This window comes from Phalacrocorax aristotelis, chromosome 10, assembly GCF_949628215.1.
Source record: "Phalacrocorax aristotelis chromosome 10, bGulAri2.1, whole genome shotgun sequence".
NCBI lineage: Eukaryota > Metazoa > Chordata > Aves > Suliformes > Phalacrocoracidae > Phalacrocorax > Phalacrocorax aristotelis.
In genome coordinates, this window is record NC_134285.1 from 3,257,411 (window position 1) to 3,282,580 (window position 25,170).

The 25,170-nt window shown below is 56.0% G+C and overlaps 2 protein-coding genes across 2 annotated transcripts in view; one reads left to right on the forward strand and one right to left on the reverse strand.

Moving 5' to 3' along the window:
• SLC5A10 (solute carrier family 5 member 10) overlaps window positions 1-25,170 on the reverse strand; it is a 41,149-nt gene that overhangs the window by 6,505 nt on the left and 9,474 nt on the right. The window contains exons 7-9 of the mRNA XM_075104717.1: window positions 24,349-24,429; window positions 20,452-20,657; window positions 17,976-18,111 (exon numbers count right to left, since the gene is read on the reverse strand). Of these exons, the coding sequence (XP_074960818.1) occupies window positions 17,976-18,111; window positions 20,452-20,657; window positions 24,349-24,429 (423 nt within the window). The remainder of the gene's footprint in view (window positions 1-17,975; window positions 18,112-20,451; window positions 20,658-24,348; window positions 24,430-25,170) is intronic.
• On the forward strand, window positions 2,059-21,145 carry FAM83G (family with sequence similarity 83 member G). Its single transcript, XM_075104716.1, has 5 exons — window positions 2,059-3,226; window positions 9,988-10,155; window positions 13,965-14,089; window positions 14,891-16,337; window positions 19,928-21,145. Exons 1-5 carry the CDS (start codon window positions 2,732-2,734, stop codon window positions 20,345-20,347), a joined length of 2,655 nt encoding a protein of 884 aa, XP_074960817.1. The 5' UTR covers window positions 2,059-2,731; the 3' UTR covers window positions 20,348-21,145.

Below are 25,170 nucleotides of genomic sequence, written 5' to 3' on the forward strand. Positions count from 1 at the left end.
GGATGCTGCATTTATGCCGCTGCGTAATAAATCATAAGCGCACACACCCTGCTAAAGAGACTGTAAATCTCCTTGCACAATAAAAACAGAGCCACGGCAGCCAGCAGCAGCCAAGGTGGGTACAACCACAGCACGCTCCAGCCACGCCATGCACACCCATGCTCAACGCACCAGCCCCGATCTGGGGCATCTCCCAACTTACCAGGGCTGGGCCACCCAAGGGGGGACCACAGCCAGGGACGAGGTCTCAGAGCTCCCCTGTGGGTGCTGGCTGGGTGCTCAGCTCTGTCACATTTGCTGTCCCAGCTGCAACTCCATCAGCAAAGGGACCACCACCACTTGCTCAGCAGGGCTGGGGTTTCAGCCAAAATACCCAGTTTTGCCTCCAGCACTCTCGGTCTCTGCTGCACCTCTCGCTGCACAGGTCACGGTGCGGAGGTGACACCCCGCCACTGGGAAATCCCCCGGGGTTGGCACGGCCTTTCCATAAAATCATCACCTCCATCCGAAACACCTCTTGAGCTGATATTTGGTGGGAGCCAAATTCTTCCTTCCTCCTGTGTCCTGATCCCGACACACAGCTGTCACATCCCTGCATCCCCATGTCCCCTGTCCCCGTTGCCCCCTCCTGCACACGAGAAAACCAGAGCTGGGCACAACCCAGTGCACAATTTCTTACTGGGGGCATGGATAGAGGAGGCTGATTTTGCCAGCATTTCCCAGGCACTCACATAAAGCCTTTTACTTTTAAGCAAGGGGAGAAAAGCCACTGTTTCCCCTCAGCAGCCCATGACTGTAACTTAAAGCGGAGCAGGTATCAGCTCAGCCTGCCACAGCCCAGCTTTGAGAAAGCCCCGCTGGAATTTCTCCTCTTTCTGCACATTTCTGATTCATTTTGCCTCCCAAATCCTCTCCGGGTTCGGTGCTTTGCCACGCCACGAGTCCCAGCCAGGGACAGGGCAGCCGGGATGCTGCACGGCCACCACGTCTGCAGAGAGGAGCGCTTTGATGGCCGAGCGCCCGGGCAGACGGGCGGCTTCGCCTTGGGAGCCTGACTCAAGCGGGGCTCTCATTTACACGGCTGCGAATCCAGATGAGCTGCTCCAACGCGAGGAAGCGAGACGCAGCCCCTGGCACTTTCCTTTTTTGCATCGGTGCAAGAATCTGACCCCGATTCTTGCAACTCATCTTTATCTGAGTTTCCAAGTAGAACACACCATGTTTCTGGCCTGCAAGCACCAACAAGTGGGGGGTTTTTTGCCCATCTCCCAGTTATTAACACAATCTGCCATAGCAAGGTCAAGTGCCGTGACCATGTCCCTGCTGCAAACCTTGTGCCAAAGCAGAGGGAATTTTAGAATAGAATAGAATAGAATAGAATAGAATAGAATAGAATAGAATAGAATAGAATAGAATAGAATAGAATAGAATAGAATAGAATTTCAGTTGGAAGGGACCTGCAACAATCATCTAGTCTAACTGCCTGACCAATTCAGAGCTGACCAAGCTAAAGCATGTTATTAAGGGCATTGTCCAAATGCCTCTTAAACACTGACAGGCTTGGGGCATCAACCACCTCTCCAGGAAGCCTGTTCCAGTGTTTGACCACCCTCTTGGGTAAGAAATGTTTTCTAATGTCCAGTCTAAACCTCCCCTGGAGCAGCTTTGAACCATTACGGCAGCTCTGACCCGGTGCTGCCCCCCGGGACCCACCTGGGCTCCAAGCTCCAGCACTAGCACGGGGGTCCTTGCACTCAGCACAGGAGGGGTTAACCACGAGGCAGGGCTGCTTTCCTGGAAAATACTGACTTACCAGCCGACACATGGAGAGAGGGGGAGATTTCAGGGGAGAGCTGCTTTGTTTGTCAAGACAAACACCCAAACCCCTCCCCAGCTGCCCAGCGACCTCCTGCACCCGCAAGGTCCCGGGGGGCTCTTGGGCCGGGCAGAGGTGTGAGGCTGGCATCAGCCGAAAGAGTTAATGTGCAGGCAGGGCTGGGAATGTGTGAAGGCAGCATGTGACTGCAGGTGGGGCAGGGCGGAGCGATGAATCACTCTTTTGCTTTTCCTCTTTTCACTTCTTGCTGTTACCTGTCCGGCCTTAGCACTGTGCACTGGCAGGAGCCCGAAATAATCGACCTGCCAGCCAGGGCGATGCACAAGAGGCTGACGGAGGCATTCGCCGCTGTGAAACCCACCGGCTGACCCAGTTCTCCAGGAACAATAACCAGGGACGGCATCTGAGCCAAGAAATCCTGCTTTTCTCTGCCCTCTGTTAAGCTTTTTTTTTGTTCATTTTTTTTCTGCTTTTTCTTTTATCTCATATTAACGTTGTCTTGAAAGAGCAGAGGATGAAAAAAGCGTGGACACGGGGGTAGAGGACCTTCCCGGTGTGCATGTGCACCTGGGGCCGTCTCTGCCCCATTGCACAGCCCTGGCCGTGGGAAGCTCCAGGTTTTCCTTGCCTGAAGCCCACTCGCTGCACAGAGCCGGGAGCAAACAAGAAAACGAATCCTCCTTCCCAGCGGAGAAGAGTTCCAGCCCGGCAGGAGCTGGCGGAGAAGGGAGCGGCACATTTCCCCAGCTGCACACTGAGCTGGGGAGGGTGAAGCAAAGCAAATCGTGTATTTAAAGACTGGGGACTAATTAATTCCTTATTTATTGTCGGCATCCGGCACTCGCTGGGCGTACAGAGCTGCCTTCAGTGAGGGTACTGGCTTGTGTGGTCACCATGGCTTTCTCCCAGGTGCAGTGCCTGGACGACAGCCACGTCAACTGGAGGTCCAGCGAGTCCAAGCCTGAATTCTTCTACAGCGAGGAGCAACGCCTGGCCCTGGAGGCACTGGCCTCCCGTGGCCCTGATGCCTTCTATGAGGTCCTGAAGAAGGAGAATATCAGGGACTTCCTCTCCGAGCTGGAGCTAAAGAAGATCCTGGACACGTTGGAGACGTACGACCCCGGCTCCGAGTACATCCCGCGCCACGGCAGCAGCGCAGGGGAGAGCGAAGGCGATCACAACAGCCAAGGGGACGAGCAGGATGTGGCCCCCTCCCTGGAGTACTGGCCCCAGAGGTCCGACCGCTCCATCCCCCAGCTGGACCTCGGCTGGCCCGAGACCATCGCCTACCGCGGGGTCACCCGTGCCACCGTCTACATGCAGCCGCCCATCGAGGGGCAAGCGCACATCAAGGAGGTGGTACGGAAGATGATCTGCCAGGCTCAGAAGGTGAGGCATGCCGCGGGGACTGGGCAGGATTTGCCTCAGGCTGTTCTTCCAAGGGTAGATCACAAAGCCCTGCCCAGCCGGTTAATCCCCATCCTGCAGGGAACTCTGCCCAGGCAAAGGAAGGAGGTCAAGTGTTGTGGTTTTTCTATGTCCATTCAGTGTAGTCAATATTTGGGGATCAGATTTGGCCGAAGATGCCGTTAGCCTGGTCCAACACTCCCTTAGAGCAATGTGACCCTTCTCACGATCTGTAGGGCCCCTATGGGGCTGTGGGGAAAATCACCAGGGAGAAAAAATGGGTTGAGCTGCTTCCCAGCTGCGAGCCCACGGTCCCAGGCATCCACGATCGTTATTCCCAGATCCCTGTGTGACTGCATGTGGCAACACGCAGGAACCGGAGGAGCCAAACTCAGCCCTGGGGCAAAGCAGCCAAAGCCACTGGTCTGACACCGATGTATACAAGGGTCAAGCTTGGCCAGAGATTGCCGCGGTACTCCAAGCTGGCCTGATCCTGGCTTTAAGAGGAAAACGATGAGCTGATGTGCAGGACAAGGCTGGGGAGATGCCAAGGGGTAGCACAGCTAATGGCAGCCCACCCTCTTTGGGGCTGGGATTTGGGTTGAGACTTATCCTCCCTGTGGCATCAAACCAAGGAGCAGGGAGTTGGGGCGGAGGAGCACTGGGCCAGGCTGGTTTCATGGGCAGAAGGACAAGGGAAGGAGGGATGTGATGGCACACGTTGAAAGCCAGTGGCAGTGGGCAGATGTTGCTGGTATTTCCCAGTGACCTGGTTCCAGCTGGGAAGCGCAGGAGGGGTTGGTACCTGCTGGTTTTGTGGTGCTGGTGGTTGAAGCCTTTTTAGCTCTGTGCATCCACTCCCGTGAGAAATTCGGTTCCAAGGGAGGAACATCCCAACCCCAAGGATGCTCCAGTAGGAAAACACGGAGGCTCTGCCCAGGTGGCTGTGGGGCAGGGGGAGACAGGCTGGGATGCGCCAGGTCCACGTGGCTCTGAAGACCCCCATGCTGGTACCAGGGACGGTGCTGGGGTTCACTGACCCTGGCAGGAGAGAGGGAAGCCTGATGGCATACAGCCATCAGAGCCTCTCCAGGACCAGGGGTTTGAACACAAAGAGCCCCAGCTCAGGCAGGAAAACTGGTCTCCCAACACGCCCAAGCCAGCCGGCTCACAGGGATGGCTGATGCAGGAGATCAGGGCTGCCCCGCTGCGGACAGGAGCCATCTCTGGCCACTGTCACCTTGCAAAAGTCAAGGTGACCTGTCCTTACCTGCGACATTTTCCCCACCAAAGAGCTTTGCAGGAGAGCAAAGGCAAGGGAGAACTGAAGTCCCATGGGATGGAGGATGGGGAGAACTCCCCCATTACAAATAATGTCTCATCTTTGGGTCTTTCCAGCTGTGTCTCACCCGGGCTTGCAGCTCCTGCCTGGCTTTGCCTACTCACTGCTTCCCGCCTGACCCCACACAAACAGCTTCTCCTGAGTCATCCTACCACCCTCCTCCTGCTCAGCAGAGCCAGGCGGTTGAGTCAGGCAGCTGCCAGGCCCTGCTGCCTGCACCATCCCCACCTCCCCCTGGGGCCTCTCCGAGCCGCAGGGACGTGGCCACGGGAGATGCTGCCACGCTTGTCACTGGTACCTTGATGCCCCATGAGCAGGGCTGGGCTCTGTCTCCTAGTCCAGGCGATCCCAGCGGGTGGGATGAGACGTGGTGACACCACTTGGTGACATGCGGGAGCCTGCTTGGAGCTTATGGCACTCCAGGAAACGCCGAGATGGGTGCGTGCTTCAAACCTGCCGTCTGCAGGGTCTGGGAGTGGCAGGAGTTAGAGGCGTTCTTCCAGAGTTCTCCCACCCCATGTACCAGGACCACAGTTACCGCAGCTGAACCTGCTATCATGCAGCTGAGCCCAGGTGACCGCTGGTGTGGGTGCTCCAAAACTGGTGTGGGGATGCTGGGCTAGACCACCCTCTTCTGCACCCCAAGATTTCGGACGAGGCTTAATGTCTTCACGGCAGCTTGGAGGTGAAAGGGTTTGGCTGAAGAAACCAAGAGTGGACAGAGGGAGGGTCCAGCTGCCACTCTATCATGTCACATAGGCTGGCCACGTGCCCTGTCCTTCCTGCACTGTCCCTTGGGCCACCCTGCGGAGATCCCTGCCGAGTTGTCCCATCCCACCGGGCAATGGTAGGCTCGTCATCCACCTGCAAAGGAGCACGGGCTTAGGAGACCTTCAGTATTGCATCCCAGAGGATGACCCTTGCTCCAGCCACTGTCAAGGTCACTTCATCTGAAATGCTGTCAGATACCAAACACTAAACCCCAGCAGGTTGCTGTTCTGTGGCCAGAAGAGCAAAGTTCACCCAGCAGACAGCCTGGCCGATGGAAGTTCAGAGCCCAGGTGAGTGCTGCTGATGCTGGGTAGGCTCACGGCAGCTCAGGGCTGGGGTGAGGGAGCCAAGAGCTGAGATTTGAGGCCCCTTTGATGGTGCAGGTGGACCTACTTGCTTGCAGGAACAAGGCCAAACACTGCTGAGTTCAGAGCCTCTGCTTTGTTCTGCAGAGAGGCAAACCCAGGCGAGCCAGAGCAGGAGATGCAAATGATCCCCTCCTCTTTGGGGAAATAAATGGGAGAGAAGAGAGGCAGGATCCTGTGGGCACGTCCCTGCTCTCCCAGCAAATCCCCATCTTCATGGCCAGCAAACAGAGCCAGTCAGGGATGCGGTGCACCACCGGGCTTCACCCTGGAGACCTTCACCAGATCCAGCTGTGGCACAGCCATCTCTCCCTTGATGCAGATCTCCTCGGGCTGAAAAGCACAGGATGAGTCAGGAGGAAGATCTCCCTCCTCCCTTCTTCTCTAGATTTTGGCTCCATGTGAGCAAAAAACAGAGCAGGCTGAAAACACTGACCATGGCCCAAAGCCACCAGAGACAGCAGTGAGTCTGACCTCTCTGCACTTGAGGTTCCAGGTTGGGATTGTGGTGATATAATTACCCTAAGCAACTTCCAGCAAAGGTTGGGAGGCCCTATTAATTACTGTTTACAAAACCTTTTGCCATTCCTGGATGAAAGGGTCGACAGGGGAGAGCAATTATTAATGTTACTTGTCCCACCTCTCCCTCATCCCAACACGCTTCCTCTAATTGTGCCTTGGTGTCTGCCTAATTTATTAAATGCCCACGTGGTCTGCCCCAAAAGTCATTATCTGATGATTCAGAGTGAGCTAATAAAGAGCTGCGATTTCCTCTATAAAACACGATCCTGCAGTTTATGCACTCATCAAAGCTGTTCGGAAGGATCCCAGCATCATTTGCCCAGTGTCCGAGGGGACGCAATGCTCGCCGCTCCTCGGGGTGTTGGGACCTGGCACCTGCACATCGGCTGCATCCAGTGGATCTTGGCAGCTCCTGGGAAGAAAAGCATCACCTGCCTGGGCGCTGGGAGCATCTGGCTGCAGGTTTGAGGCTCATCTTCTCCGCACCCCCCAGGTGAATGGCAAACGAATGGCAAAGCTTCCTGGGATGACGCGGCGGCAAAGGGGCGCTGGGAAGAGGTGCAGCTCCCCTGCTGCCGGGGGCCTCCCTGGCACTGAGCGTGCGGGGTACTGAGCGCTGCCCTCGTAGAAGCGACGGGGACAAGGGTGCCGACCTCCCTCCCCATAGCAGGACGGTACAGCTTGCTCCAGGCACTCCCATTCCCTGGGATGGGAAGCAAATAGCACACAGGATTTCACTTCTCTGGAGCAGGCAGACCTCCATTCTTGGCACATTAAACCCTGTACCTGGGTTTGGCATAGACCCAACTGGTCCCAGCTGAGGTTCAAGCGCAGGCAGCCCAGCAGCAGATTCCGCCCCTGCAGTCCCCGCACAGTCACGGCATTGGGAGCGTTGCTGGCACCCTCCTTGCTCTCCTGGCCCATTTCATGCCAGGGCAGCATGTTGGCACGCTGGCGTGAGATCCTGGTGACAAACCGAGGCCAAGCCTGTCCTGCAGGCAAGATGCAGTGGGGAAGGAAGAAGAAGCGCTGAGCGGCGACAGGATGCACCAGCTGAGCAGGAGGAATCGGGTTGAAAATGTGGGCAAGCGGGTAAGAGCCAGGCTGCCTCTCCACTGCCTGAGCCAGCCACCGTGGGTGACTGCCTGCAGCACGCTGCCTGCTCGCCATCCCTCTGTGAGCAGTGCTTGGGATGGGGGACATCACCATGCCCTGCCCGCATCCCTGCAAAGCACCTTCCTGTCTTCAGAGCCACAGCAGCAAGTCAAGACCTTGGGAACGCTGGGACAGCAGTGAGAAAATGCCTTTTTTCTTCCCAGAAATGAAGGCCAATACTATTCTCGATCCCCATTTCATAAGCCCTCGACTTCCCCTGGAGAAAATGCAGCGCACAGGCAAAGTGACGTGACCATGGCCACCAGGAGCATCGGTGTCAGAAACAGGAGCAAAGCACCTGCCACCAAACCCACTTCCCTGAGCTGCAGAGACGCCATCCCGGCTCAGGTGCCCCTCACCCAGGTCTTGCGGCAGACAGCATAGCTCCTCCCCGGTTATTTGCTGGAAATGGAAAAGCCAAGCCCTGAGCTTTAAGAGTAGCTTTGAACCTGTCCCACTTTACATCGCTGGCGAGACAAGCGCAGCCCTCGCCGGGCAGCCCATGCAAAGCAAGCACTCGGTTTTCTGCCTCAGTTTCCCCATCAGGACAATGAGGACGTGCAAAACATGCGAGTAGGCGCATAAGGGAGTGAGGATTTATCTTTTCATGGCAAAGCCTGTTGAGAGGCTCTCAGGTGAGGATAAATGGGAATTCAGTTAAAACCAAGTGGCAGAGCCATGTCCCCTCTCGCTCGGCTCACTGGCACCTCCCAAAATGCTTGTGCGTGGCTGGAGTTGGGGAGGTCGGGGCGGCGTCGGAGGCAGTGCAGGCTGGGGCTCCCCATGCAGCCTTGCTCCGCACCCCATCGCCTGCAGAAAAGGAAGGGAAGAGCTGGCAGTGTCATAACGCACAATCCTCCTCTTAATTAGAGCTCTCCACCTCCTGTGGCACAAAATTAATTAAAAGGCAGCTTGGTGCTTTGAGAGCCCTGGACTGGACGTGCCTGAGTGTGCAAGTACCTGGCACCACCCCAATCCCTTCCCTCCCAAGGGAGGAGCATCCCAGGGTCTCTCTGCGTCACCCCATGGTGTGCACGTTCCCATGCTCGCGTCCTCCCCGGTTCGGCCACATGCTGTGGCCCTGCTGGAAGGGCAAAGGGCCAAAAGGCACAGGGGCTCGGAGCCATCGCCCATCTCCCCCCAGCCCAGGGCACCTTCCAAAACAGCTGCAGAGACGGGGGCATCGACAGGTTTCTGAGCATGGGACAATGACACACAAGTGCCCTGATGACAAACCGCTTTCCTACATGGCTGTTGACACCTTGCAGGGGATGAGGGGAGGCAGATGTGACTGCGGGGCTGTGCCGCCCTATTGCTACCCCGGGGATCACACCGAGATGCTCGCCTGGGCTGCAGGCAGCTGTCTCCAGCCCATTTGCCTGCACGTGTCTCATGCTGCACTGTTGCCGCTCACCATCGTGTCACAGGCAACGTTATCTCCAGGAAGGCAAAATCCATGGGTGTGGAGTGAACTTTGGCACTTAGGCAGCCATCCCAACGAAATCCCAGCATGGCTAGACATGACAGCAACGCATCTTCCTGTCACACACAGGACTTACCCCGGCCCCACCATAGCAGCAAATGCCCTGGGTACAAAGGCAGCTCCAGCTTGCAAAGAACAGTGATGCTGTCGTGTGCCAAACCCTGTTGTCGCTGCCCGGGGAGCTGGCACCATCGTCCCAGCTCTGCTCTGCTTTCATACAGCCTGGGAGGAAGGAAGGATGCTCACCAGGGGGTTGCACAGCAGAAGCAGCACCCTGAGCACCCCGAGCCACACAAGGGCCAGCCAGCGAGATGGAGAGAAACGTCAGCAGCACTGGTGACGGAAACACCTCCTGCCCCCGGTGCTCTGCTCTGGCCTCATGGAGGAGAGCTGACCTTGAACCCAACCACATGCTGCTAGCAGCAGCCGGGACTTGGAACAGGGAGCTGCGAACCCCCAGCTGTTTTCAAGCAATCTCATCAGCTCACACCCAGGCCTGTTTTTTTAAAAGATATTAAAAGTCATTGCAGCTCCTGAACGAGACTCAGAGGTGTCCAGATACTTTCTACCAAGTTAGAGTCACTTTTAGCTAATTTTATACTGTTTCTCTCAACATAAGCACGCACAAGATGCCCAGAGACAGTAGGGGGGCCTCCACCCCATGCAACGTGCCCTCAGCAGACACACACATCATTGCATCACTGGCTTCCCTTTCTGGTGCTCCCTGCGATGGGGCCAAGGGCAGTGCCGACAGCAAAGGGATGCCAAACTACTCAGCCACAAACAGGACTTTGAAATTTGTGATGTTTCTTAAAGGCGAGAAAGTTAGATTCACCCCCAGAAACCAATTTTTCACAAGTGTATTAGGCTACAGGCCACCACCAGAGACCAAACCTCCCGTAGTGACAGCAAGGAATGGGGCTGGGGGCTCCTGCTTTCAGCCCTTAGGCTGGCTGGAGCGGGGGGAGCCCGGGCTCCCCCACACCTAATCCCAGCCTTCTAGAGAGGAAGCACATTGCTTCGGCTCTTACCCAAGCACTGGCTACATCTTGGGGTTGCCACCTGGCGACGCTACCCAGACTCATCCCTCTTCTCCCCTCTCCAGGTCATCGCGGTGGTCATGGACATGTTCACCGATGTAGACATCTTCAAGGACCTCCTGGACGCGGGCTTCAAGAGGAAAGTGGGAGTCTACATAATTTTGGATGAGACCAACGTGAAGCACTTCCTTCAGATGTGCGAGCGAGCCCAGATGCACACCGGCCACTTGAAGGTAAGAATGGCTCGAAGGGTCCAGGGCCGGGTGGCCCCCTCCAATGCAGGGAGGTAATCAGAGCTATCAGCCCTGCTCCCTCCTGCCTTGTGGGGATCACAACCCCAAACTTCAGGCAGTGCTAGATGAGTTTAGTCCATTTTTCCTGTAGCCAAAGCTGAAGGTGATGCCCAAATCCAGCATCAGCAGGATGTAAGGGAACAGATGAGAGATGAGGACATGGATTTCCACCCAGCAAAGCTGGATGCGGAAAGCCTGGGGAGCTGCTGATACCTAGCCAGAGCTGGCTTTGGGGCACAGGGGTGTTCGGGAAGCTGCAGCCCTGCAAGGGTGGGTATGACTCAAGCAGGGCACTGCAAAGCCCAGGGCAAACCTACGTGCTCAGCTCCTTCTGGTGAACAAGCTGGCAAGAGGGGAGGCACGAGAGGAAGGATGCTTTGCCAGGGCTGGATCCCTGCTGTCACTAGGTCCATGCCTGCTCCTGCCCCAGGGGCAGGACCAGCAGGAGCAACCACTGGCCGGTTCTCTCACTTTCAGGCTCTCCCACAAGTCAGAGGCTGGAATTAAAAAACTCGATTTTCCCCTTTTCTGGAGCCTCCACCCCAGCACGGGGCCGGGAGTGGAGCAGGGAGGCACCCACGCTGCCTGCGGCCCCAGCAGCTGCCAAGGATGCCCTCACCGGGTGGCTGCGACGCCGGCCCCGGCTGGCAGCACACCGGCAGGACAGATCTGCCCGCACATGCCACATTCACCTGGCCCCGGAGGTGCTGTAGGCTGTGCGTGACGTTGCTCTGGTGCACAAATCCTGTTTGAAATGAGGGAAGGTAAAGCAGCACAGGGGATACCCGGCAGCGCTGGAGCTTGGTCCCCAGCCCAAGGCGCTCCAAACACCTTACACGTCCCTGTGCGTGCAGGGGGTGCAAAGAAAACCCCTTTGTGTGGTGCTTGTGCAAAGGTGGAGGAAGACAAAGGGGCAAAGGAGAGGGCAGGGGGTTATATCAGCCCCAAGAGCAGCAGCAGGAACCCTCGCTCCGGCCGCAGGAGAGAGTCCCGGGCTCTGCGCTGGGCATAACGCTCCCATCACCAGCATCGGATGCAAACACACCGGAGCAGCCCAGCAGTTTCACTTCGGGGCTTGCAGACACCCCCCTCCTGGCTGTACTTCACCCGCTGGCTGCAGTTTGCTCAGCCTCGCCTGTTGCTTGGCAGAAAGGCAACGTCTCTGCGCCTGACGTCACCCGGCCACGTGCGCTGGCTGCCAAATGGCTGGCAGGGAGGCCCATGCCTGGGCAAGCTCGCCAGATTTGCTTACGGTGAGAGCAGGAACACGTAGGAGCCACAACACCCTCACGCCAGGCTGGAGCAGGGCCGGGACGCAGGGGGGGCTTGGGGACCCCCACACCAGGGAGCCGAAAGCACCAGCCAGCCGAGCCTCACGCCTTCCCCAGCCGCTGAGCCTGCCGGCCCTGCTTAACTGCTGCTCACGACAATTAAAGAAGACTCAGCTGAGCTTTTACCTGCATCCAAACTCCCAGGAGAGTCTGGCATCCTGCAGACTGCTGCCACTCCGAGACTAGAAAAGCCAGAGCTGACGCACGTCGGTGTTTTAATGCATTAGCAACCTGGTGGCAGGACTGGAAAAGCAGGAGAACATCTGCAGAGCTCGGCAAATGTCTAGAAGTTGGGATTTGCCACATATTGCAGCCAATTTGCTGGCATGGGATACAGCAGGGCAGGAGGCTGTGAGGAAACTAGGGCAGTGTCTGGGAGCTGCTTCGTAAGGCAGGAGATGCTAACAAAATGGATGTAGTTATCTCAGTGCCTTCCCCACTTTGCAATTAGCAAGCCGGCTTGGGCAAGGCGGTTGCTTCATTGAGCAACGGTGGCTTCTTGGGAAGTGATTCACTCCGTTCGGAGCTTGGCAGCCAGCCATCGCACCCGGCACTCGCTCGCTGCACGCTCGTCTTAGGAGAGATTAAACAAACAGATCTTACTTAACAGCAGCGATACGCCGGGAGCAAGGAGGAAGGGAAAGGTAACCGGCACCTTGCTTCTGGGGAGCTTTGTTCCCCTGGGTGTTACCTGAGAAAAACCCACGGCTGTTTTGTGCCTTTGTGCAAAAGTTTGGCTCCGAGCAGGAGAGACCGACGCCCTGCGAGAGCCGTGAGCCGGGGACGCCCAGGCTGGCGACAGGCAGAGGGCTCAGCCTTGGGTGCAAGCGTTACCCAGCAGTGAGTCGGCGTGCAGCACCCTGTGCACTACCGCTCTCTCAGCAGCCCCACGTGTAGGGTCAACACAGGACAGGATGGGAATTGCCACCCCAAACTGTTTGCCAGCCAGCCCCCAGCACCCTCAGTGCAGCTGGACGCTGCGGTGCTCAGCACCAGTTCCCCCCTCCAGCCACACCAGGGAAAAAGGCAAACGCTAGAAAAAAAATCAAACACACCAAATAAACCCCAAACTTCTCCACTCAGTATGTAAAACTTCCCCGGAAACCTGGTCAGGAAAGGCTTTGCTTTTGCATCACACTAAAAACAGCGTGGAATCACCGTCCCCTCCTGCCAGGCGTGCAGGAGTGGGGACTGGGGTGCCTGTGCTGGGTCATGGTCCACGGGGAGGGAGGAGACCCCAGGGAAGCAGGCAAGGAATGCTGGAGGTGGGGAGGACAAGTATTTTTGGTGCCTTTTTTGTCTTCCTTTGTTGAAAGCTTTTTTTTTTTAAAAAAAAAAAAAAAAAACCATGGAGGGCAAGACCTAGTGACGACATGGTGCCTTTAGCAGCAGCATTACCAACATCCCAGCAGGAACAAGAGGAATGCAGGTGCTTTCATAAGAAAATATTTTCTTTCCACCCAAGGGAGACCATTTGCAGTGAAAGATACTATCTCCTCAGCTGCAAAAATGTGCTGGTGCCCTCCAGTGAAAAGCAGAGAGGCATGAGCCAGACTGAAGATAAAAAGTATTTTCTCAGAGCTGGGGCTGCTCCTCCGTGCCTGGACTCCCTGCTCGGGGGGACGCTCCGTTCCCCAGCCACCTCTGCAGGGACACGCTGTGGGATGTGCCCTTTTGGCCCATGTCCCCAGGTTTCATTTACCAAAGGTGAAAAGATGTTGCCCCACTGTTGTTTGGTCTTTTTCCCCCCCCCACACACCCTAAAAAACAGGGCTAGATGCTCAGATTTAGGAGCACAGCAAGGGGGAAACCCAGTGGAGGACAAGCCCACTGCCATCAGGTCCAGCTGCGCTGTCCTGTGGTCACCACCTCCCCATAAAAACCCTTCCTTGCACATCTCCCACTGGGGAGGAGGTGAAGAATCGCCTCTCCCATGGTAGCATTTGCATAGAGGGAAAGCATCTGGCAGCAGTACCACACGCTGCTCACCCACGGACGCAGGCAGCGCCAAGTTCAAGAGAATCAACCTCCCAGGTTGGAAGGGACCTCAAGGATCATCTGGTCCAACCTTTCTTGGCAAAGGTTGAACCTTAGAAGTGTCTAATGTTGGGAAATCCACCACTTCCCTGAGAGATTATTCCAATAAAGGGTAGAAAACACTGCCCGACACATGGGCAAAGCAGGAAATTCTTGAAGGAACCAGGAATTCCATGGTTTGCTGCGTCGCCCAGAGCAAGTTATTTTATCTTCCCATCACCACGGCCACCTCTGAGCTGGCCATAGAGAGCACTTCCCACTCCTCAGAGGGGCTGTAGAGCATCTGCAGTGGCATCGATGGAGGGAGTGAATGATGCTCTGATGCCCTTTGCTCCTGCTCCTGCTCCTGCTCCTGCTCATGCCTCTGCCTTTGCTTTGCAGAACCTGCGAGTCCGGAGCACTGGGGGGACAGAGTTTTTCACACGCTCGGCCACCAAGTTCAAAGGGGCTTTGGCCCAGAAGTTCATGTTTGTGGATGGGGACCGGGCCATGTGTGGATCCTACAGGTAATCAGTGGTATCTCCTCCTGCCCACCCCTCAGAGGTGTTGGTCAAAGGACCGACATGGACCAACGTGGTCCAAGTCCTTGTCCCTGCCCAGCCTTGGCCCTGGGACCCCGTCCCAGACTCACTCCCCCTGAGAGACGATTTTGCAAGGCCAGCCTGAGATTTGGAGTGGGACTCAAGGGGCCCTCACCACCCCACGGCCACCCCACGGCCAGGACTAGGACTCTCCCTCCTTCTTGGAGGGGATAGAATACACCACATGCTTCTGCCAGTGGGCATGATGAGCACAAGGAACGACAAAAGCACCAAACCACAGCCAGTCCTAGCTCTCATATTGACCTCAGCTTTTCCAGTTTCTACCCAAAGCCTGTTCCAATTTTTCCAAGTGAAAACTTCCTTCGGTAGAAATAGCTCAGTCTCAATAAGCTTTTCAGCTCTAAAAGGCAAGTTTCACAAACATGGAACTGAAACATTTCCTACTTTCTAGCCACAACAGCAAACGCGTCCATTTATGAGCTGCTTCTTAACTAACCCAAACTGAGAAAGGAAAAGCAGCCAACACCAAAGTGAAAAACTAACTGACCCACACAAATACATTTTATTTTTACTTCACATTCCAGTGTACTCAAGACTTCATTCCAATTTGGGATGAGAGCTTTTTCTTCGATCTCATTATTATTGTTTACAACAAGATCATGTCCCTACTAGCATCATCAATCCCCCAGGGAAAACCAGGGCTGGGGAGAGGCGTGTTATTTACCAGCAAGCGCTCAGAGAGTTTCCAATGTGTTTCTGTTCCAGCTTCACCTGGTCTGCGGCGAGGACAGACCGAAACGTCATCACGGTCCTCTCAGGCCAAGTAGTGGAAGCATTTGACAAGCAGTTCCAGGAGCTCTACCTCATGTCCAAGGGGGTGAGCCTCAAGTCCATCTCCATGGGCGAAGAGCCCGAACCTGAGCCCGTAACGCTACCCTCTGTCGTGCCGGTGACCCCTGCCAACGCCGTGGTGAAGAAGCTGATAAACCCTAAATACGCCCTGGTGAAGGCCAAGAGCGCCGACCAGATCAGCAAGACTTCATCCGAGAACCAGGACAAAAACCAGAAGACAGACAACAAAGGCAAAGCCCTGCCCGAGGGCCAGGCAGGCGACAGGCACGGCGACGTGGCAGACGTCTCCCTCCTCATCCACCCCGGCCTCCTAAACTTGGAGAAAGCCAACATGTTTGACTATCTGCCCACCTGGGTTGAGCCCGACCCCGAGCCCGGGAGTGAAGTCTTGGGTTACATCAACATTATTGATCCCAAGATAAAGAACGTGAAACTCTCACAGATGAACCGCATCAAAGTCTGCGACGTCTCCCAAGCCAGCGCCCAGCACCGGCAGATGCTGAAGAACAGGGAGATGGAGGCCAAGAAAAACTCAGACCACGAGCCACCTCTGTTGTCCCCCTGCCAAAGACAGGCCCCACAGACCCCCATGGAAGCTCCTGCAGCCTCCACTACCAGCCCCATCGAAGGCACCAGCTGGACAGCGAAGCAAGGAGGAACATTTGCCACTTCACCCTTGGGCCACCGCTTGAAGCCACCAGAGGAGACGTTGGAGGACATCAAGCCCCCGATTCCAAAGCCAAGGACCGTCCCCGTTGGCATCCTTTTGACCAAAGCTATTACACCCTGTGACAGTGGCACTTCCCCAGAGGGCAACACACATCCACCGCCACCCGACCATGTGGGTGCAAAGCAGGAACTAGAGGAGAACCCCAACAGAGCTTCCACAGAGACCTGCCATCTCCAGCAAGACCGGCCAGTGATGGGGCCACAGGAGGACAGAGGGCCTCCCTGCACCCACAATGGGCTGGGAGAAGAGGAGGAAGAGGAGGAAGAGGAGTACATCACTCTCAGCGACCAGGAGAGCTACTCCAGCAGCTCCGCTGACCACAGCTACCGCCGCTCCAATGCCTCCTCCATCTCAGACGAGTACTTCGAGGTGAGGGACCGCTACGGGCCGCTCCGGCGAACCAACTCAGACGTCACCCACAACGGGGAGATCCTGCCCATGCAGAGGAAGCTCAGTGACCCTCACATCAGCCGAGGCACCTTCCTCAGCCCCTTGGGGAGCCTCCCATCCCTGAAGCACGTCCGTGTGGAGGATGTTACAAAGAGGAGGAGCAACGCTGTAGAGATTAGGTGTGTGCTGCCCCGCACCATCCTGGATGGCAACAGCTCCTACCCCAGCAGTGCTGCACAGGTAGGACTCTTTTTTGCTATATCCTTCCCTATGTTTCTCCACCCTACAAAGGTTGCAAACCTGGAGGTGACCCAGCCAGCTCAGCCAAGGCGTGGTGTCATCCCTAGCTTTGGTGTCGTGTCCTAGATGCTGAGATCAGACTCCCCATACAGGACAATAATACCCTACACACGGCGATGGTAGGAGTCACCCAAGAGGCGCTCTTGGTTGAGAAGGTGTTGGCCAAGCCACAGCTCTTGGTGTCTGGGAGTGCAATGGGAATGGCTGGTAAAGCGGAGGTTCTGGGGAATTAAAGATTATCCTATGGCACTGGGCTGTGGGATGGAGTCCAGCGGCCTTCAGTCCCTTAGCCCATCAGCAGTGGCATCATGCCCAGCCAGGGACAGACTGTGCGTGCAGGCGTGTCCTTCTCAGGCTTGTTTTCTAGCTCCTTGCAAAGATGATTAGCATCAAAGTAAAAGCACTCGGACACATAATTAGGCAGAGCAAGACAGTGGAGAAACAGGGACAGCAACCTCTGTGGGCGAGCGCTGCAGTCAGCAGCTTCGTGGCTGATCCAGGAGTGACGCCAGACCTTGTCACCCCATGGGGCGCATGCCAACATCCCCGCTGCGGCAGGAGCATCACCCCATGCCGGCAGGGGGATCACAGAGTCAGTCCCCTATTTCCACCCAAATGCTGCAGCCTCTTGCGCCACTACCAAGCATTTTGGTTTCTCAAGGCTCCCCACCCACTCTTTTCAGAGCATTCAAACCCCTAGGGCTAAATCAACAACTGAAATCACTGAAGCCACCTCAAGTTACCCCGGCTGAGCATCTAATCTGTGTTTATAGGGAATTAAATTTACTAGCCAAGAGTCCACTTGCTTCTCCCCTCCCTGCCAGTGACACAGAGCTCAGAGTAGGGTTTTAATCCTCACACATCAAATATCCCCTCGCACCCTGCAGAGCCGTGCAGAGCGAGGAGCACCGAGCCCTTTGATGCTCTGTGACCCAGGTCCCGGGTGCCACCTTGCTCAGAGTGACCAGGTACACTGGCCTTCCCACGACAACTTGTTCTGACCCTTTATTGAAAGGCAGATAATTAACACACCACCAGGGTTAGGAAAGCCAGCGCTCAGCTGATGGAAACGTGCAGAGAATAGTCTCTCCCATATGTAAAAATAAGAAACCAAAGCAATCCTTGTTTAATTTTCTAGAAACCTTGAATCAACAGGAATCGCAATCAACCCCTACCAAACATTGTTATTCTGAGTCCATGTTTCTTACACGCTGGCCCGTAGCCCAGTGTAGCCCAAAACACAGGCGGAGGCTCATTTAGGGCAAACATCATGTTTTCCATCCCATTGAGAACACTGCAGCCAAGTTATCCCTGGAGCATTGCCTTGCCTAAATACACGCAACCCTGTTCACACCCGGCTGCACAGCTAAGAGAGGACAGTAGAGCTGGCTGATGCACAGCAGGCACGAGGAGAGCACCAGGGACACTCGGGTCCTCTTCTGTCCCTCTCCCTCCCACAGAGCCCCCATGTCCGGGCAGAGCAGAGGTTTCCACACAAGCCCCCCTCCCCATTCATCGCTTAGTGACAGGCAAAATACCCATCCTGCCAGCTCCGCGTCTGCACGGCGAGGCCCTTACCTGGGTACAGGACCCTGCTGATCATCCCTGGCATGATGATCACAAACAAGGGCAGCATCTTCAGGTAGCTGGCCAAGATGGAACCAGCCTTGGCGTGGCTCAGGCTCTTGGCAGAGAGCGACCGCTGGACGATGACCTGCGGGAGAGACAGGCTGGATGGCTGAGCAGCCAGCAACACCTCCTAGTCCGCATCAGCCTCCTCCTTGCCAATCTGCATCCCAAGCATCCCCAAACGTTAGAGACATTGGGCATCAGGCCCAAACATAGCGTAGATGTGTACCCAACCCACGGGCAGGGTTTCTCTCCAGACCAGAAACGGGTTGGTGTTATGCCGTAGTGCCACAAAAGCCCAGTGCAACCACAGTAGCGTGTCTCTCTGCCAGTATCAACCATTCCCCACCACCATCCTCTCCCCTCTTGACCCTTCTATTCAATCTCCTCCCCAGAGAGATCCCACAATAAAAGGGACACTGAGTCCAGCCTCCTCCTAGCACAACTCCACCACCCACACTGCTCAAACCATCACACCTCAAAGCTCTGGCCAAGCCATGTCCATCCATGATACAGCCAGCCCTTGGGCTTTGAGGCAATCTCTCTTAAATAGGCAATATCCATAGGAAATGCTGACTTTAAAAGAGTCCAGACTCTCCCCAAGGGCTTACAGAGAAGCGCTCAGCACCCAGCAGGATTCGGCTGCTCCAGAGCAAGCACTGGCTCGTGCCATTGTGGGCAGGAGGGACCAGGTGCCAGTTCCTGGGGTGGGATGCTTGGGGAAGCTGTGGTGTAACTTCTGCCCAAGAGCCAGAGCATGTCAGGAGCTGCAGGACCCACCACCCAGCTCAGTCACCATGTGCGCCACATCAAGCACATGATGACCTCGAAGGGAGAGGAGCTAAATCTCCCTTAGTGTCCCCACCTGAAGGCATCTCAGACCTTAGCACTGATTTTAAGCAGTATAGTTAAATCAGTCTAGCATTACCTAAGCTAAACTGCTCTAATGCAGCCCTCCTGGTCAAAGCAGGAGGTGTCTGCCTGAGGACCAGAGAGGCCATTCGGATATTCAGACTAAATGAGTGAACACCAAGACGATGCCACAGCACAGCGGAGATGCAGTGCTGGCGGCACAGCGAGGGTCGCGGCAGAGGCAGGGCAGGTCGGTGCAGCTGGCTCTGCCGCCTTCCAGCCTCAGCTCACCCTGCCATCAGCACCTGCGCTCGCTAGATCCAATCTCATACGTCTGCAAGGGGTGCAATCACACCTCCAGATTGCAGCACAGACACACCCAAAGAAGAAGATAAATATCTGGTGACCACAGCCATGCATTAAGGCCTTACCCAGTCCAGAATTAAGATTAATGGTGCTCAGACCCAATCCAAATGTGCCTCTCAACCCAGCTCATCAGAGCCACCCCCGCAGTGGTGTTGCAGCTCACTCTTGTTTCCTGATCCCACCTCCTCTCCCAACCCTCCATCCTTTCATCTAATCTCGGTAGTCACCTAATCCCACAGGTTGGGTCAGGATGACTGAACGCTCTTTGGGCCTGAGATGAGCATTTAGATGATTAAGATGAGTGTTCAGGCTGCAGCTGGAGAAAAGGCGTTGAGATGCTGCTGGCATCCTTGGTCCTGGATCTCCAGGTGGCCATGACTTGGCTCGGGACAGCCTCCAGGCAGCTGGAGCCGCTCAGGAAGCGGCGCTGAGATGCTGCAATGTGCAGGACAGTGCGTTGCCAGAGCAAGAAATCAGAGGAGCAGCAATGGTTAAGACTCAAGGCAGTTTTGAGCTGCCACTGGTCTCAGAAGAATTTGGGTGAGGGAATACACCAAGCGTGAGAGGGACTTGTCCATGAGGACCAAGTCTGCGGCAGAGACACATGAAGTGTTGTCCTAGCAGGGGAACAGCATCCTTACAACAGCAGTGGCTCATCTCTTTCTCTGCTCTTTAACAAACAGGGGACGCACATCTACCGCTACCGACACAGTAACCCCACAGGCAGAGAACAAGGCAAGGAGGTCTCCTGCTCCCCAACACCTGAGAAACCCCCTGGGGCCACCAAATACAGAGGGGATGGAGCCGAGCCCAAAAAGACCATTGCAGGCAGCCAGCCCTACTGGCAGAGCAAAGCCTTCAGCCCCAGCAAGCCCACGCAGCCCAGCCACCTCTCACCAAGCAACCCCAGAGCATCAAGCAAACGCTTAACCTCCCTGCCAGAAAGCCAGAAGACAACCGAGGAGCTGAGGACACCCCTTGGCATCCCACTCTCCAAACTGTCCCAGTCCAAGCACCTCAAGAACAGGGTTGCGGGAGCCCAGGGTGCTTCTATTGACTCCAAAAAGAAGCCCCCCGAGACCACCAGCCAGAAGGACCACTAGGCGCTGACAAAGGTGGACTTCCAGGGCGAGAGCAGTAGTAGAGCGTGCCTGGACCCCAGGCAATGCTGTGTTACATGGGGCAGGGGAATCTTGTTTACATTTACCTGGTCAGTGCACCAGTACCACGTGGCCATGATAGACAGCCCGAAAGTCATCCCGGTCCAGGGCAGATCTCCAGAGACTGGGTCTCGGAAGAGGTGCATTGCATCCACTCTGGGCAGGTGGCAGGTAGTGTTGGGAACAATCTTGGATGGCACGGCTTTTAAATAGGCCTGTTCCAGGTTGGGGTAACCTCCGATCTCATTAAAAGCTGGAAAGCATCATTGGGGGAGGCTGGTTAGAGTTGAGCAAAACCCAGTGGCTTGTGAGACCAGCTGGTAAAACACTCGCCAACTTGTTAACTCAGAAGTGCTGCCCAGAGAGGGAGGGCTCATTCATGATCGTGTTTTCTTCTAGTTATTTAAGAGACTCTTCTACTAACATTTTGCACAGCAGGTCCCGTTACAGTCTGCCCTCCCTTTGGAGGGTGACCTGTGCCCTGGGACAAAGGCTCCTCAAGGAACCCACCTCTTTTGAACTCGTACTGTAAAAGCAACCGGTTTATTAAAGCTCCGCAGTCCCAAAGCAGGGGAAACTCGCTTAGGACTATTAAAATGCAAGATTAGGTAGCCTTTGATTTGATATACTACAGCTCAGGGTGCCTTGGCACAAATGTCTGGCCAAAAGTTTTCTACCCCTCTGAGCGTTTCCCCAGCACCCCTCACACAGCTCCATCCCCAAACCTCCGGCAACCAGTGCAAAAGGAAAGAAAAAAAAAAAACAGAAAGGGAAAAAAAGACCCTCTTCACTGAAATTTTCCCCTAGCAAGTGGGATTCAAGGCTGGGCCTTAGCCTGAGCCCTGCTGAGGAGTACGTGCCATGAACAAGCCCTAGCAAGCGAGCCTCACAGCCCTTGGCAGCTGCCTTGGTGCTCCTCCCGCCTGCACCGCAGCCGCCAGCCCCTGGCAGCAGCTGCCAACCAGCCCCGGGCTCTGCCCTGGCCCCCCACTGCCTTCCCTGCTCCTGGGGGGCACAGGCTGAATGCTCCTTGCAGCTCCCCCAGTACCTCCAGCAGAATAATTCTGGAGCCAGAGGCATCACTTTTCGGAGGAGGGAGGGATGGGAGGCACCCGACCTGCTTCCCCCACATGCTGTGGCCACCCACACAGCAGCCGTGGAGGAGATAAGCAGGGGGTGCCTTGGCACCCCTATACCCACGGCAGCTGCTGATGCTCAGGAGAAGAGAGATGGCCCCAGGGCCTCCATGGGTCTCATGGAGGGGAGACTCAAAGCAAGACCACGAGCATCCCTCGGTGGATTTCCCCGTCTAGTCCGTCTGTCACATCCTGCATCCCTTCAGCCCATGGACTGCGGTCCGGACCCTCGGCTCAGCCCCTTCCAACACGGCAGTGCCTGGTGGGAACGTGTTGCTGAGAAGTCGCCCTCCTGCAGGACCGTGCCCAGAGGCACGGCTGTCTTTAGACTGAGAGCAAATCCCTCAGGCATCGGATGCTGGACACTGCGATCACCATCGAGTGCCAGCCTGGGCAAATCCTAATTTCCAAGACACCCATCCTGCTCCGTTGTCCCCTCCTGCCTGAGGCCAGCTCTCTCCCTGCAGCACTGCCATTTCCATTACTGACCTGCAGCCCTGTCCCCATCCCGGGACATCCCCCTGACCTGAGGCTTTTGGGGGATCTGCAAAGGGCCATCATTCACTGTGCCCCCCTCACCCGCAAACCAGCCCCCCATATTTCACAGGGAGTCAGCATTTGTAAACACCTCCTGCCCTTGTGCAAGCAGCCCTGGCCCCCCTCCAGTGCTTGGTTTATCCAGGCACCGGCTACTCCCAAGCTTTGCATGGGCGTTGGGCACCAACAAAGGCTCTCCAGCGGCAGAGGGCGAGCACTGAAAGCAGAGATTCACGCCCGAGGGTGCAGGCCTGCTCCCTTCCCAGAGGTGTTTGCTGGCAAGTCACGACACCTCTGCCTGCTGAAACAGAAGAGAGGGGCAAAAACCTCAAGGCAGCGGGAGCTCAGTCTGCAGATGCCTGGCTGCAGCCCGCAGGCTCCGCCAGGATTAACACCCCCATGGTGAATGCCAAGTGGGGTGCATAACAGCACGGTCTCTCTTAACGATGATGCCGGAGCTGAGCAGAGCCACCGCCGTCATTGCCACCTGCTGAAACAGCCACAGAGCTCTCTGTTAAGCAAAATGATTTGTCTACAACCCCTCAGTTTGCACCCGCTTGTTTCTCGACTCGAGACTGCTCTGCCCAGCATCGCACACGAGAGGGTTTGCACAACCCTCCTGCTCTCCCTCGGGAGATGCAACCTCAGAGCCAAGCAATAAGTTTTTTGTCCCTCCAGCAGCAGCAGAGGAGGCAATGGTCCAGGCAGAGCAGACCCAGAGCGGTCGCAGCTCAGCGGACGAGCGTTAGCATCACCACTGCAGCTGTCACAGTCTGAAGATATAAACAAGGTGCAACATGGAAAGAATCCTTTAATAGATGAGCTTGACAAGAGCTGGAGAAAACCGAGCATCCTTGAGGCATACCAACCTCCGGGTCCTGAGGTCTCCCAGGACCTGAGAAAAAAAAACCTGTGTGACCAGCAGCTTGTCTTTTGACTCCCCTGGATCAGTCCCTCTCCCAAGCACCCTCACCTCCCTGCATGCACCATGCCTCGCTTGCAGGTTGGCAAAGCCAAAAAAAGCTGGGCTCTGGCATCACCAGAGGGGATTTTCCAGGCCTTGGCTACATGCCTTCCTACTCTGCCTCTGCATTGCTGCACCCAGCCAAGCTTACCAGAGACAAGCCTCAGAGAGCCCCATGGCCAACTACAGCTTCAGACACTGACCAGCAACGTCCAAGCACCTCTTCTAATGCAAAGGCTGTGGCCACCACTCAGATCTGCTTGGACAGGCAAAGTGCTCCTCTGCCCGGTGCAGCTCCTTGCTTCTGCTGGGGCAGTTAGTATTGCTGTCACTTCTCCGGGAAGTATCTGTCCTTTCATTTGGCTTTTGTAAATATATCTTTCTGCATGCAGGGCTCGCCCAGCAGCAAGCTCTTCTCTTGCACAGGGGAGCAGCCGCAGGACCGAGCTGGCTGCAGGTCTGGAGCTGCTCCCACCTCCGCAGCAGAGCTCCTGTGCGGCATTGGGTCAAAGCCTTTCCTACCTGCCTGACTAAGCAGACTTCTCTGGGAGATGGTGGGAATCATCTCAGGAGTGCCTCTGGTAATTCTCCTCTGTAGCTAAATGCCTGCCTTTGAAGCTGGGACCTGACTTTTTGCCTTCTACTCCTTGAGGCCAAGAGCCCCGATGGCAGAACAAGGCTGATGAAAGCTCCCAGCCTCACAAGGGTGCTCTGCGGCTAAATGTACAGAGACACAACAGTGCTGAGAGTTCAAAAATGGCTGGTGATGAACCATGCTCACTCAAACCAGGAGGAAGGCACAGCACCACGCTCTGCATCCCCAGGCAATCCCCTGCAGCGGCACCTTGTCCCGGCACTGCCTTCTGCTGTGCACGTCCCCATGCAGTGGGATCCTGTCTGAAGACCCCACCACGACACTGCTGCAAGTTTTCCTGAGCAAAACCCAAAATGCTGCTTTGCTGCCAAACGTTTGATCGGTCTCACAGAGCACATGGACTAGAGGCAAACATGCGGAGCAGCAACGGCCGCGGGAAGGTCACTGGCACTGGGGACAGCCCCACACGGAGGACCAGGGGGATGCTTTGTGGCATCTCCACCCAGAGGAATGGCATGTAGGGGAAGCACAGTGGCAGAGGGGATGCAGAGGGACCAGAGACTTTCTTTAGGCAAGTGCTATGGGCCAAAGTCCTGCTGGGCATCTTGGCCATCAAACTGCTCAGACTGAGCCTTTTTATTTATTTCTGAGACTGCTTGAGTGGGGCAAGAAGTCCCCATGGAAGGGGGATCTGTGCTGTCCCAGCTCTTACCTTTCACTGCCAGCACGATGGCTCCGAGGACCATGATGAGCGTCTGCAGCGCATCGGTGTAGATGACGGCCGCCAGCCCCCCTGCACGAGAGCAAGGCACAGCATCGGGAGCACCGCCGGCTTCAGGCTCGGGCATGAAGTCCCAATAAAGCTGCCTGTGCTCACAGGGACATGTGTGTCACCGATGTGGTCCTGCCGACACCGTGGTGATGGGGGGCTGCAGTGGAAGCGTGAAGGGGGAACAGCTCCTCGGTGGGTCCCCTTGCAGATGGGGTGGGGGGAGCAGCCAGCAGCCACAGGGGCTGCTATCCCACCCGGGGCAGTGAAGGGGAGCAGAGGGATGGCACAAGGGGAGGCATGCAGCCCCACAAACCCACGCAGCTGGGACGATGCTGGCCAGCCCCAGCAAGCAGACCACATTCAGGACACTGGTCTCACCATTCATCCCACAGTTCCCTAACACCACACCAGTCCTCCCGCTTCGTACACCCCTCAGCTCTCCTCCCAGCCCTGCAGTTTTATTTTTCCAGCAGCTGACACCTAGCGGGGTCCCCCTTGGCCAGCCAGCCAGCAGCATTTCTCCCTTTTCATCCCAAGCTCTCCCTCAGGACCTGTTGTAAACACAGGACCTGCTTATCTAGCCGGAAAGCAATTACTCAGCACACCAACAAAAGCATTAAAAAGTAGCGGAACTAGAGAAAATGGGTCAAAAATTGAACCAATTTCAACCCCACGCACCAGCTCACATCTCAGGAATTCAGGGCTGCACCCTCCCTGGAATACAGAGGGATGTTCTCAGAATGAGGATGACACAGCGATCAC